Source organism: Setaria italica, chromosome VII (assembly GCF_000263155.2).
Source record: "Setaria italica strain Yugu1 chromosome VII, Setaria_italica_v2.0, whole genome shotgun sequence".
Taxonomy (NCBI): domain Eukaryota; kingdom Viridiplantae; phylum Streptophyta; class Magnoliopsida; order Poales; family Poaceae; genus Setaria; species Setaria italica.
Window position 1 is genome coordinate 28,212,973 of NC_028456.1, and position 15,314 is coordinate 28,228,286.

The 15,314-nt window shown below is 42.7% G+C and overlaps 1 protein-coding gene and 2 long non-coding RNA genes across 5 annotated transcripts; all 3 read right to left on the bottom strand.

The window, feature by feature from the left end:
- Positions 1-331: 331 nt before the first annotated feature.
- Positions 332-2,929, bottom strand: LOC105913543. Of its 2 annotated transcripts, none has more exons than XR_001164442.3 (5): positions 2,328-2,929; positions 2,058-2,222; positions 1,042-1,455; positions 816-910; positions 332-722 (listed from the first exon to the last, which is right to left on the bottom strand). It is a non-coding gene; the product is annotated as an uncharacterized LOC105913543 (long non-coding RNA). The 2 variants fall into 2 exon arrangements; XR_001164441.3 differs by having other exon boundaries at positions 2,063-2,222; positions 2,328-2,927.
- A 3,526-nt stretch (positions 2,930-6,455) lies between these two features.
- On the bottom strand, positions 6,456-8,208 carry LOC101774557 (probable helicase MAGATAMA 3). The gene is made up of 4 exons (XM_012847482.1): positions 7,959-8,208; positions 7,237-7,412; positions 6,841-7,165; positions 6,456-6,715 (listed from the first exon to the last, which is right to left on the bottom strand). Exons 1-4 carry the CDS (start codon positions 8,206-8,208, stop codon positions 6,456-6,458), a joined length of 1,011 nt encoding a protein of 336 aa, XP_012702936.1.
- Positions 8,209-11,595: 3,387 nt separating this feature from the next.
- Positions 11,596-14,324, bottom strand: LOC111257885. 2 transcript variants are annotated; one of them, XR_002678485.1, is made up of 5 exons: positions 13,109-14,324; positions 12,908-13,039; positions 12,341-12,831; positions 12,162-12,253; positions 11,596-11,807 (listed from the first exon to the last, which is right to left on the bottom strand). It is a non-coding gene; the product is annotated as an uncharacterized LOC111257885 (long non-coding RNA). The 2 variants fall into 2 exon arrangements; XR_002678484.1 differs by having other exon boundaries at positions 12,908-14,324.
- Positions 14,325-15,314: the final 990 nt, after the last annotated feature.

Here is a 15,314-nt window from a genome sequence, read left to right on the forward strand (position 1 = left end):
CCAGATTATTGGATTCTTGTTTCTGTAACCTGTAACCTGAGGGCTGGTCCGGCAGCTCCTTGCTACGGCCCGTGTGTTAAGACAAAACACTTGAAATCTACATTTTAGCATAAGTTAATTTTCTAGCGCCATAAAAATAGATTATGGGATCTGGTATCGTGGTTTTTTTTTCCGGTGGCAAGTAATGACATGTAGATGCAAATTATTTGCATCAATCTAGTGTGAAAGTAGTATTTTTTTTATCCTGAAGGAATAACACGTAGTTGCAAATAGTAGCGTGCTAACAAAAAAACTATAGGAACCTAGATCGAATGTAGTAGCATCACAGATAATTATGCATTTGCATATAGGAACCTGGATTCAGCATCACGCTCCCAGACACAAGTAATACAATTGTACAACAATTATAGCACCTAGTGATCATTACAAGGAGAGAAAAGAGTCAGTAGGTTTTGTACATGCAATTGCTGCACTAGAATACTGGATAGACTTTCCTGAGGAATGATAAATATTGGACCATGGATCACAGAGTTCTCACTCTTGCAAGGCCAGAATTCCACACAAAAAAATCTCTGTAGAACTGAGCATGCAGGAACCAATGTACAGATCCTGAATCTACAATCTAGCCAATGATTGGCATACAACTTCATCATCTGAGAGCTTGTTGTTATGTCTTCCATAGTGCAAACAGAAGTCAAGCATACTCTGATGCAATATTGGAGCTGCAGGCAGATAACGGTAGTTCAGAATAAAGCATACTTGCTAGCTAAAGATACTATAGGTTCAGCAGAGTCACACGCCCAATAGGAACATACTATGTCCTGTGGCCACATCATCGCTTACTGCTCCATGTTCCACTGCACCCGTAGCCGCACCTGATGGATATGAGATGGTGAAAGTTCAAAGTCATCTGCAGGTGAATATGAATTTGTTTCAGAAACACATCATGGCTTATATTCAAAGCAGGCAAAAACATTCAGGCAGCCAAAAAACATATGTTTGCTGAATCCAAGTTCCTTTCGGGATATGAAAAATAAGAACCTCTCGTGCTTTGTCCAGTACGGATTCGATGTTGCTGTTCTTGGTCTTGCACAAGATGATGCGTCACTAGCATCAATCATGCGCTGGCTGTCGCTAGATCTGTGTTGCCCGCATCATTAAGGATCCCTGCCAGCAAGGCTGTCAAGCAGCTTGCCCACCGAGCAAGCCATCGGCTGCGCCATGTAGCAGTTGCTGCGCAGCAGAAACAAGCAAATCGACTGCTTGAAGCATCAATGTAAGCACAAAATGGAATCAGCACTGGGATGAAGAAGTAGGGTCTGGGACGGCGGTCCCGAAGTCTGCAGTATCTCTCTGGTCCAGGTCTCTCTTCCACATTTGTCATCCTGGCCGCGCCTTTGTACACCCTCGGAGCTCATTGCTCTTGGCCTCTTACCTCGACCCTAAGGCTTCAATCTGCAGGCATACAGAAGAGAAATGAGTTTGAGAATTTAATAAGTCATTCGCGAGATCAACGAATGGCAACAGCATCCATGAACCGAAGATTCACTTGCAAGATAAAAAACAACAAAACAAACAAACAAGGCAAGGCAAGAGTTGTCTGTTTCTTCTACACTAATATAGAACAATTATAATTCCTACATTACTGGGAGATTTCATTGGAGGATTGCAATTGGACTAGCGAGAGTGTATTCATGTCTAAGAAAACATATAGGTTGTATTATAACACTAGCAGCATCGTAGAACATCTGGTTTTCATCAATTAGTTCAGACTTAGAAAAATAGAAACTCAAACCAAATATTCTATCAAGCTCAATTGACATTTACAGGTTACAGAAACAAGAATCCAATAATCTGGATCACAAATTCACAATACAAGCTCCGGCACCGACCCATGATGCAGAATCTCAGGGAGCAACTCAAATCGACTATGTAGATATGGTTCTGACTTTCTGACCAATCGAATTGTCCACTGAACCACACACGTGTATGCAGAACAATGAAAGATCGAGCTGTGACATCGAGGAAAGGGGAAGGGGACTGAGGAGTTCAATGACCTCACCACTGCCTCCAATGAAAAGCCACCCGATAAGAACGTCGTAGCAAGGAGCTGCCGGACCAGTCCTTGCCGGATCCGTGCGAGATCCAGCCGTGGGCCTGCGTGAGCGAGCTCCGCAGTGGACCTGCGGGACCTCCAGCCTGACGACCTTGGGACGGAGGGCCTGTGGGCAGCAGCGACACCGGCGTCAAGCTTGGGGGCAGAGATGGGCTTGAGCGGGGGTGTAGCTCACATAGCGGCAGCCGCGCTCGGGGGAGGAGAGGACCACCTGTGGAGGACGACGAATCGGCGCGGACTGGCTCGAATCGGCGAAGGACAGGCTCAAATCGGCCGTCGGCACTTGGGCTCGGGAGATGAATGGGCGGCAGCGCTCGAGGCCTCGAGCTCCCTTCTCCAGCCACGCTGCGAATCGGCCGGGGGATAGGCATGCTCTACACGAGTAGAGGTTGGGGCGGCGCAGATCGTCGATGGAGCGAGCGGCGAATGCGAGGTCGGCACCGAAGCCAATAGCCCGCGCATGACGGTGCTCCTCCGATGCAAGATGCAGAGCCGGCGCTGGATCCGCCGGTCGAGCTCGCGCAATCAAGCAGGTAGGCGGCAGAAGGGCGACGATGACCGACGGAGGAGCTTCGCGGCGCGTGAGTGCTACAAGGGCGCCAGCAAACAAATCGCGGGATTTTGCGGCGGCGCCGTCGATATGGAGCGGAGGATCCACGGGAGAACTGCCAATTTCATTCGAACCCACGATCTCAGCTGTATTACGAGGCAGTTTTTTGGAACATGCAGCCCAAAAGATAAATAACGGAGCGCAAAACTGCAACTGGCAAGCGGCGTGACGGGGGCAGGCTGGTTCGACGGATGGCTCGGGTACCGAATAGCTTATTTCGTACCCAGGGTATCATATAGTATAGTTCTATATATATATGATATATATATATATATTTTGCATGCATGTGTGTAATGAATAACGGCCTTAATGTTAATTGCAAAAAGGAAAAAGAAGCAGTGTTGCATCTAGAAATTTGATAAGAGTAGTCCGTCTCTGCACGGGCTATTATTTTTAAAAGCTATTATATTTCAAAGTTATTTAGAATCAAACTTCTAGTTAATAATAAAAATTATTTACCAACTACTCTCATTTTTCAATACTTCAATATAATACTCATATACGTGTGTAATTATGTTTGTCTAGTTGTGATTGATTTTTAATCAGTAATTACTCTATACACTTTTTCATCCATATTTACACTTTTTCATTTTGTATCACACCTCCATACATTATGTTTAACATAAAAATTAATATTTTTCATTACTTCCTTGCATACATGTATAAATAGTCTATATGATGACACTCATCGTGCGTATATACCTTAACTTAGTATTTCTATATTAACAATGACAAAATTAGGTAATTTAGAATAATATATTAGTTTACTTTTGGGCATTTCTGTATGATGCACATGAAGATAATTAGATTAAGATTCAGATGTTTACTTTAGGTTATTTTTAATAACGACATACATGGGTAATTTAAATACCAATTTAGAATGGTATTTTAAGTTATGCTATATAATGATATGTATGAGTAAATTGGATGAAGATTATGGGTTACTTTAGATTATTTTTTTATAATGGCAGAGCTCGGTAATTTAGATATAAGTTTAGGGTTTATTTTATAATACTTTAATGGTTAACTTTTTAGAAAATATAATAGACCAATGACTATGATTATTAGAGTGTATATGATTGATGTTTGATGTTTCTGATTTTTGTGAGAATTTCTAGGATTTGTCTTTTTTTTCTAGAGTGTCTTGTGAGAACTAATGCGGAGTTTCCAATGAAAAAGAAGCCACATTGCTACAAAACTATTACCTTGAGCTACATCTCATTAGTTAAATATTCAAACTAAATACTTATATAGTGTCGGTGTTTAGACCCGGTAACCTACCGAGGGGGTGCCCGAGGTAGTGTTTTGGTTAGTGGGGCTCGTCGAGATCAAGAACTCGAAGGTAAACACAGACGCACGATTTAGATAGGTTTGAGCCGCTGAATAGCGTAATACTCTACGTCCTATGTGTTGGTTGGATTTTGGAGGGGGTCCCTGCCTCACCTTATATTGCTGGGGTAGGGTTACAGGTCGGTTAATTTACAAGAATACTAGTCGGATTCGACTAGACATTCTACTCTTATTGCTACGAGTATTTTTCCTAATCCTCGACTAGTTCCTATCTTGCCACGTAGACTATGCCGTCCAGCGCCATAGTCTCCATATTAGATATATCTCGGTGTCCAGTCCTATATTTAAGGTTGTCCAAACCTTCTAGTGGGCCCATAGATATATGTACGACATATAGATATATACTTATTATCTTCATCCGATTGTGATAGATTTTAGTTAGTAATTTACTCTATAACATTTTCATCTACATTTATAATTCTTAACTTTTTCACTTTGCATGCTTGAATTTGTTTAATGGACCCTAAGTTTGAATTATAATTTTGACATAGAAATCTATTTTCTCATGACTTTATATTTTTATAAATGGTGATACACATCATGCGTATATATCTTAATTATTATATCATATACCAATAGTGTAAGAAATAGATGATTTAGAATTATATATTGGTGTATATTTTTAATTAAGGTGATTTGGATTCAAATGTAGTGTTCCCTCGTGTTATTTTTAATAATGAGATATGTGGGTAATATGGTGCAAATTTAAGGGGTTACATTAAGTTATTTTTGAGTATTAGTGGTGGGCAGTTTAGTTGCAATTTAGGGGGTTATTTTGAATATTGTTTATAATGGTACAAGTGGGTAATTTTGATGAAGATTTGGGGATTACTTTAGTTTATTTTATATAATGACAGAGGTGCGTAATTTAGATATAGATTTAGGGGTTACTTAAGGCTATTTTTATAATAGTTAAGGCTATTTTTATAATAGTATTAGGTAATTTTTTAGAAAATATAATAGATCCAATGACTATGATGATTTGAGTCTACCAATTGATGGCTAGATGTTTTGCTTTTTTTTTAAGAATTTCTAGAATTTCTTTCTTTTTCTAGAGTGTCCACCTAAGATTCTAGGTGGCTTCACTTAGATGCTTCAGAAGGATTCTCCAATTAGTAATAGTAAAATAAGATTGAGCCTCAAAAGGATTCTCCAATTAGTAAGTAAGATAAGATTTTTAATTTCTCTCTTTTTTATAGAGTGTTCGTCCTAAGATAAATATCTTAGGTGGCTAAACCTTGAGGCTTATTTTTTAGTAACAGTAAGATAGACGAGCCGCAGGGCTACAGGGTTGTCCAGCAAACCGAATAGGACCGTGTGCTCGTTTAGCGAGGTGTCCCCCTTGTGATCTGTGTTCTTGAGGCCAACTGCTGCATGTATTTGTGCTGCCTGTGATCTTTGTTCTTGAGGCCAAGAGCTCCTGCCATTTTGTCAAAAAAAAAAAAGAATTGACCATGTAAAAACCAGAGGATGAACTTTCCTGAATTTTCTGTAACAGCATCCCATTTGTTCTCCGACTCCAAGTTGATGCCATGCACGTTCAAGCAAAACTGTTCCCTGCTTCTACTTGCAGTTGATCCATGGAGGAACGAACCATCGAAAAGAAAACTAACAGCACCCGTTTACTATAGCCAGGATGAGTAACCACAAAAAGGGACATATAGCAGATGCACAAACTAAAAATAAGGGAGCGTTGGAACGACTACGAAACACTGATCGACCTAGTTGAAAATGCCAACCCCATAAATACTGACACCGGAAATACAACCACAGCTACAATTCTACAAAAGAGTACCAACGGCCGTGCCAAAGTAGTTGGCGCTTACAAAAGATCGTCTACTTGTAAATCAATAAAGTAACGTACTATCCAAGGGAGCAGAAAGGTTGATCATAGTGCTTGGAGCAGGTTCCACCATGACCAGCTCCACCATCACCTCCTTTGGAAGTAGCCAGCATACCTCCCTTGCCAGTCTCTGTAGTCCATGAACAGGGAATTTTCTGGTGGGACAAGGAGTATGAGTATCAGAGAGATCAATCAAGTCATTCAAGGAATGAAAAGGATTCAGAGTTTCAGACCAGGTGAGACAGGTTATATTCATGATCATTACTCGTGCCATCAGTATCATCAACCTCAGTGGGCTCAAAAATTGCATTTGGCAACTCTTTATCATCACTGACATTGAAAAAACAACCTCGATCCCACGAGTCCTTAACAATCTTTTGCCAAACAGAATTGCTGTTGGACAAAGTGGTTCCATTTCCCCACTATCCATAAAAAATAAATTACATATCCTTTCATTGTGAATGCACTCAATAGTAGAAAGCCAGACCATACAGAAGATTAGGAAGTACTTGAAATGTAAATGCATGTACTGGAACTTACTTGGCCCTTGTCAGAGCCACATTTGTCCTTTGTAAGTTTGAGAGGAACCCAACAGAACCAGCTCCATTGCTCCTGACTGTTGATATGATAATGATATCTTCCTCCGCACCTTGGAAACCATCTACGGATTTTACTTTCACCAAGAAACCATCACTCCTACTGTAAGCTTTCTCAACTTTTTCCTGGATAGCTCTAACTTGAGCATTGTATGGGGGCACAACGCCAACAGAGAGCTTGCTTCCTGTAGAAACTGTCTCTGCAATAGATGAAAAGGAAAAAACAAAACATCGGAACCCCGCTAAGCTTAAACTGACTTGACCTTGAATATATATAAAATGATATCATACTTATTAGAAATACAGCATTATGGCTGGCCTTTACCTTTGAACAATCTCCGCACTATCAGCACAATAGCAGCAACTTCTATTGAGTTTTTCAGGCTCAGGCCGTGCTTTTCACACGTTTCATGGCCATCAACATTTATAAATGAATATGGCCTAAACAATTTTCCTGCTAAAAACCTCTTGTTGTAGTATTTATGACTGACATTGGGGCCATCAGAAATCTTGCCATCATAAAATGTACCAACTGGAAACTTGCTTATTTCTGAATGCATCCTGTACTGGATATTGAGAAGGTGCTTACTATAGCCTAGGGAACTTAACCTCTCAAAAACACTTCGTCCAAAATTAGCAGCATCAGATATCTGCATAGCCATAACAAATATCAATCCAAAGAATGAAATCAAAAAAATAACTCTGGATTGATGGAGCTTACTTTGCTCTTCACAAGTGCAGGTAACTGATACTCATCGCCTATGAAAACAGCATGCCTAATGCCAGGCAGCTGCAAAGGAATTAACGTTTCACACTCTTTCAGCTGTGCAGCCTCGTCAATGATCAGCAGCTCCAGAGGAATCATATTTTCAGATTTCTTAAGCAGCCCACATACACCTGTGGAAGAATTTCTCATAGGTACATCGTACAATCTGAATGAGCTACAAACTGTACAGATAATGCATCTAGTTCTTGACAGCAGGTACAGTTGAACATCTTGTGTACTATAACAATGAGGGAGATCCAAATTCTTACAAAGATATCTTAATTCTTGCACGCACAAAGATCTTGCAGCCACAAACTTGGATTTATTGCATGAGTTAATCCGTATGCAGGCTAACTGTGAAGGCCACAGCACAGGGTCAGTATTCTCTTCTATAGTGCTTTCAAGCAGTTCATTTGACCATATATCACCACCATCACCAGCACTTAACAAAGCATGAAGAATTTGGATCAACTCAAGCACCTCCAGCATACATTGAAAGCTACGTCCTGTTTCCAAGTTTCTTGGATGATCATTGTACAGTACAGCTATGCGACTTTGTAAATTCCCAGAAAGTTTAATATAATCATCTTTCAAATGATGCTTGAAAGTTTTACCCTTATTATTCAACTGGTGCTTGGTCACAGAATTCACAAGGAGATCAATAAGTGTGCACAAACAGTGCCTCCAGCCTTTGCTTGGCAAAAAGCATGGCAACAACCGCTCAGCACGAGAGTTAACATACACCTTTGAAAGATAATAGTCATCATCTATCTTCATCTTCTTTTTGTTTCCAAACAGAACAATGTCATTCAGGAAGACACCACCATCTGAAGATTCTGCAACTAGCTTGGCAATTCGAACCGCAATTTCCAACACAGCAGTATTGGTGGGCGCACAGGCAAGTGTCCTTCGGCCCTTGATAAGCATGGCCCACAAGATAGAGCTGATGGTTTTCGTTTTACCTGTCCCAGGGGGTCCCCATAATAGCTTTATCGATGAAGAGTTGTTATCCATTAACGAGACACAGTCTGCTACTGCATTCAGCTGTGAACCATTTAGATTGAATTTCTCAAGGCCAAGACCATCAACCAATCTACGATAAAAAAAATTGAGATAATGACCAGCTGCCTGCTTCCACTGCCTTCATGGGAAAATGATCAAGTCAGCCATCATAAATAATGTGATACATAGAGTAAAGAGTAAAAGAGCACAAGGGAGGGCTATCTAACTCCACATGCATAGAAACACGATCATCAATATCACAGCATTAGATATGCAGGAAATTTAGCAAAACAGCGGTGAACTCTTGAGGAAAATCCTTCATGGAAAACCAGGAGGAGATTAAAGCTTGATGAGACAGCAATTTAGACATGAACTGTGACGTTAAAATTCCAGGCCCAATACATATGCTGATGTCTGGAAAATGAATGTGTCAAAAAGAAAGGGTATGTTGCTTACTTTGCGTGCATATGACCAGCACAACCTTGGCTTGAATTGCCACCTTATTTACAGGGCCACAACTCTTTTTGTTCTGAAGCTCATCAAGATTAGCATCATTTTTTCCCAACAGAAGGCATCTCCATATGCGATTGTATGTCTTCATATTTATAAGAAACACCAAAAACAACGGCCCTTCAGGAATATCCGTATAAGGATCTGCCTCAATAGGAATGGTAGATGACAATTGAACTATACACCAGTCAGGACGGAATCCATTTCCTTTCCCACGTTTGCGAACTGAACCTAACACAAATGATGCCTTGTTTCGTGTCAAATCAGATATGTGCCTTGGTTTTTGTGAGGACACGAGTATTATATCACGCTCTGCGGGTACATATGTCTCCCTTGAATTCTCATCCTTCACTGGTTCTGCAACTTGAAAACCAAGTATTGACTTCCTAGAATTAACAGTTAGCAAATGGGTTACTTCTACAAAGTTTGCCTGAGCATAACCATCTAATGATGAGGATATATAAGTGTGTACTTCTTCAATCAGCGGCCAAGTAAAGGAATCCAAGTAACTCCAAAACGACGTGAATGTATCCGGTATCCTCTTGATCTGCAGTGAATATCCAGGTGGCGTATTAGTTCAGCTTGATCTTAACAATGGTGCTATAGTTAATAAAGTCCATCAGTGAGCAAGTAGAGAAAAATACTAAAAAAACGTGTTACTAGACCCATAGATGAAACATTTACACATGGCTACGATTAATTGCAGTGTCAGAACAAAAAAAATTATAGACAAGGGAATGACCAAGGTTAGAATTTATCTTTTACCAAACATTCGAATCCACCTGTGTGGCAATTGGATCCTTGCAGACAGTAGTAGGACTAATTTTCATAAAAAGGAATTGATGAGTATTTTGTACTTCTGTCCAATAGAATCAAAGGACCCCGAGAAATAATAACTAAATTCTATTGACATCAATATACCATTTGGCTGAACTTCAAAAGAAAATTCTTGTTGGAATCTTACTAAAGAACCAACTAATTTTATGAAGTAAGTATCAGGCGCAAACACCAGTATAAGAAACAAAAATCTTGTTTGAATCTTACTGAACAACCTACCGATTTTATGAACCATTGAAGTATCAAGTGCATACAACAAGGACACTGGAAAAGAAATTTTCCCCAGAAGATCTGCTTCGAATCTGACCCTGTTCAGGAAATGGCCCAATGCTACACTAACAAACAGCTGTGAAGGTCTAAAGCTAACAGAAAACACAAAACAGCAGGAATCCAAAATTCGTAGCATATTCAAGCCCCACTCACAATCCACATCTCTGAACAGGGGCAGGGAATGCCGCATACACGTAATAGTCGGCCAAGGCGACAGGAGTACTGCTAGGATCGGAGGGGGCCACCTGTTGGGGACACAGTCTTTCTGCAGTTACTGCGGAGGAGCTTCCATGGGAATGGCATTGGGGAGCAATCGCTGGCCTGTACGGCTGTACCTCCATACTCCAACGCGGTTGCAGCCGTGACCTTCTCGTGGACCGATCTAAGGATTCGGTCCCCGGCCGGCCGGCGAGCGGCTGCTTGTACCAGCGCGCGGGCAGCGGCGATGAGGGCAAAGCACTCACTACGTAGTTAGGCCTCATTCCCACCTCAACGCCTCCGTAGTTAGGCCTCATTCCCATCGGGCCTGCATCTTCTGGGTTAGTTAGGCCACAATTTATGGGCCCCCAGCTAAATGGAGCTGGGCTACGAGTTTGTTCCAGCCCAATCTACAGCTGAGAGAGAGGCCGATAAACTTCACAAGAAAAAACGACAGATCTTAAGGCATGAGAGTATGAGCTCCTAAATTAACTGTTCAATACCAAGGAGACGAGTTTTTGCAGCAGAGGTACAGATCATGCAATTTTGCAAAACTGCTGCTCCTTGGCTAGCCGAAAATGGAAGCAAAATACAGACACAGAAAAAACAAGTTAAGGCGCGAAGGGAGAAATGACAACCTTATGCCTCAAGAGGTCCCTGTTGAAGATATCCTTGACAGACCAAGAGAACACCTGACGTTCAAGGTAGCTGAGAGCGAATGTGGCGTCGTTCTTCTTCACCCTCGCCCAGTACCTGGCCGCATCCTCGAATCCCTCCTCTTCATCCCTTCGCCGCTTCTTCCCCGAGCGCTCACCGTCACTCATCTTGCTTCTCCTCTCTTCTACTCTTTCGAAGAGTAGCAACCCGCTCTACCAGATGAACAAGCTAGGAGGAGGAACGGGAGGAGATGCAAATGGAAGTAGCATGACGGACAGAGGGAGGCCGTTGGGTTTCGTTTTGTAAGGTCGATGATTGAGGGGCGGGGCAGTCATGGGATATGAAGTGCTTCATTTCGCTCGAAAAACCGTTGCACTTCCCCATGGGAGCACCGGGCACGCGCATGATAAATGCAGCGAGCATGGCATATTGGCATCCGTAGCTTTACTGAACGCCCTACCACGTAAGTCCATCCCATGGGTTGATCCGATGCGTTTCAAATTCTTTTTTAAACCGAGGAATTCATATTTTGAGACGGGCCGTCTGCTTGAGGAAACTGACTGCTGCCGCACGATCAAATCAATGGGATATCTGGATTTTATGGAACACCAAGCGAGCTGAAAATGCAGCAGTGCTACTACCAGATACAGTTCTGTGAAATTACAACATACGATCGGCCACTCCACACAGCGTCAATAGCAAGCTACTCTGGTGATGGTAGAATAGGACAAAAGAGGTATAGGAATACTAGAATACATTGCATTGTCAAGCTTTGCACCACAATTCAACCACATGATAACTTGGTAAAAACGGCAGTAAAAGTAACATGGAGAAACAGTAAAATCATAAAAAGCGAGTCGGGCAATCAGTGTCCATCGAGCTCAAGTAGCAGTTTAACAAGGTACTATAGTTTTCTCCAGCAACATCATAGATACAAATTCAACGATCCTTTCAGGGTAACAGAAAGTAAAAATGTCCACGCCAAGTACTCAATCGAAGTAATCACCTTGGGAGCCCCTGATCTCTCACGAACGGCGTTTAGGACAGGTTTCCTGCAAATAAAGAAAAAAAATACTTAATTTCTAGTATCTAGTCTTGTTAATAGTTGTTTTCTACGGCAGCTCCATGTGATCATGATACAATTCTAATTTCAATAATATAAAATAACTGTAACTCCGAAAGACAACATGGCAATAACGGTCTCGTTGCATTCAGAAATTTCATAACAAAAGTGAGCAGCATGGCAATGGGTACCACTAAATTCATTTGAAAATAGTAAGAGCTGAATGTCGCTCAGATTGGCAAAGAGAGTAAAGAAGATTGAGCTTGTGCAAAATGTCTGCATCCATCGAGCTCATATGGTTCAACAAAATAAATGCAACCATAATATATTAGCTGCATCTTACCTGCCAATTTCTTCCTTCAGCAGAATCAAGATGAAAGAGATGATGTTTGGCAACACATAAATCTTTTATGGACGGTATCGCCGCCCAGGCCTCTGCAAACAAAACGAGGGAAAACATTAAAATCAGCTAATCTGGTAACAAACGGTAAGAAGACCTGATTTTGGAAGGAACTATTTTACCTTTCAGTGGTTCGTCAGGAGCAGACACTTCAGCAGGGAGATTTTACTGTCGATGCCTTTTATACTCAGATGTCTACTGTATGGTGCCAGTTGGACACTCTCTGCACTGCTGGCTATCGTACCTGTGACTGCTGTCGCGCTCTCCGAGCTGAGCGCGATTTCTGGCGCATCTACGAGTTCCTCACTCGGCTTCGACCGGAGTACGAGCAGTGTCGTGCTGAGCTACTTGCATATCACCCTCGTGTCTCACTTGTGGAGGTGCTCACTGCTGTTCACTATGAGGAGACTCGTCTTCGTGATGTTGGTCTTCTGACGCTTCCTCCAGTGCCCACAGTGCTTGCGGCTTCACCTACGGGGTCTTCTACACTAGCTCCTTCGACGACATCTGTTTCCTCGACAGCTTCTTCGGCTGCTGCTTCACGTGCTCCGTCGTCTGGTAAAGGCCGTCCTTACTGCATAGTTACTTTCTCTCCAAACTCAATGTTGTAGATCTACCATGAGTTTGAGGGGGGTGTTAGAGATCTACCATATTGGATTATCATCATTAAGCTTTTGCAACTTGATTACTTGTGTAAAGCTCGCCTGAGCATAACCATCCAGCGATGAGAAACTATCAGCATGCACTTCTTCAATCAGTGGACCAGCAAATGAATTCAAGTAACTTTCAAGTGACGTGAAAGTGTTTGGTATGCGCTTGACCTGCAACGAATACCCCAGATCATTTTAGTTAAGATCTCATTAGAATTAAATTTTAAGTATGTTCAATACCAGGTGTGAAGTGAGCAATGCCGGTAAACTCAGCAATCTTCATTGTCAAGCCGTGAGCAATTACATAAAACAAAGAACAAATTACTTGATCCATCAATGAAATATTTGTGCATTTTCTGTGATTATTGCAGTCGAGGGCACTTATATATTGCAACCGGATCCATATGAAAGGAAGACAACCCGTTTGGTACTCCTATTCAGCAGCAGCAGCAGCAGGAACAACAACAGCAGAAGGATATAAGACGAGGTGTAGCTAACAGATCAGCACAGTCCAGCCGAATGAACCAAGAAACCAAAAGAACTCTTGAATTCTACAATACGTGCCAACAGATTTTATGAACAATAAACTATACACCTAAAGATCAGCACTGTCCAGCAACTGAACCGAAAAAAAACCCTCAAACTATAGCATACTAAACTACAGATTCAATATGTATGCTCTCAACTCACTCAAGCTCACAATGAACTCGGTAGGATTTTGTGCTGCAAAAGCAGCTTTGGGTTTATCTTGTTCTTACAGAACTGTAAAACAAAGCCTTAGTGGCTGATGCTAATGGCCCTGATGACCCCTAAAAGTCAGGACACGTCCTGAGGAGAACAAGTGACTCTCCTAACTCTACTCCCTAAAGACTAGGACCTGCTAACAACCTTGACCTGTTCAGCCGACGACTGGCATACTGACTGCCGACTGCTAACTGAATCAAAACAGAAAGAAAACACTAACAGATACTGAACACAAAGACAGGAATTACTGTCATCACAATAAACTGCACATGACAAACGTGAAGCAAAAGGAGCTGCCAGTATCACCAATGCAATGGGAAAAAAGGAAATCGCAGGAAGATTCTACCCGAAGCTGATGCTACATGCTATTCAGGGAAAGTCCTAGGCTCGCAAATACAACAAACCATACGGGATAGAGCGAGGCAAACAACAAGCACCTAGCGTGCAAGGCCCATCTGCAACCCATACCCACATCTCTGAACAGATGCGAATACCACACGCATATGCTAGTCACCGAAGAATAGACAGAAATACCAAATCCGATCGAAAAGGCGGCAACAGTGAGAGTAACCGCCAGCCTCCCGTGCCATGGGCAGGCACCGGGGCAGCGGCGCCCCTGTTGCGGTTGCAGGCACGCACGACATCATCTCCCGGACCGATCGATGGACTCGACCCCCGGCCGGCGAGGCGGCGACCCGGTACTCCGGCAGCCGCTAACGGCCACGCAGACGCAGCAGCAGGACGAGGATCGAGGACGATGAGGAAAGGGCCGAAGAAGAGGTCGAGATGGGCCTGGCCCGTTTGAGGGACTCGGTTGGCTGGGCCACGTCAGGCAGGCGCTAAATGGACCTGGGCTACGGGCTCGATCCGACCAGAAACAAAAATATTTGCTATGGCTTTCCGCTGGAGCCGCGGTGCACCTGTCTTCAAATTGACTGCGGTTCTAAGTATGATCTGTGCATCTATCAAAGGGTGAAAAATAGTAGAAAATCTTAAGATGAATAGTTTGGTGTGCGTGCAAAAAAAATCTCTGATTACTTTATCGCCACAGGCAGCACAGATCGACCCAAAACCAATAGGATTTAAAAGCACATGATATTCCAGATTTTAGACTTTGCAAATCTGTGGAGCTTGAGAAGCAGAAAAGGTGACTAGGTGGAGCCGCGAGAAAATTAAAGCGTCACGAAATCGATCAACGATCATGCACTGCCAGGACAGTTCGACATGCATGAATGTCCATCGTCAAAAAGTGCAGATGTGAGGTGTGATGCTAAGAGCATCAGTTCTGAGTTCTGATGAGCTATACGTGCAGAACAAACATCGTAACTGAAATCAGAGCAGCAAAAGGACTCCACTTTTTTTCACGGCCTTGGAGCGGTATAGTCATGGTACCTGATGCCTGAGGAGGTCTCTGTTGAAGATATCCTCGATGGACCAGGAGAACACCGTCCGCTCCAGAGAGCTAGGGGCGAACCTGTCCTTGTTCAAGGCCAAGTAGCTCACCATGGCCTCCATCTTGTCCACCACCCTGATCACCCTGTACAACTTGTCCTTGTCACCGCTCATCTTGCTCTCCTCCCTCAGTAGTCGGTACATCTTCCTCGCCACTGTTCAGGACTTCAGGCAGGCAGGCAGGCAGGCAGCGAGTATGATGTGAGACGAACCGGCGAAATGGCGAGCTCGCGGACGCGCCTTTTTAGCA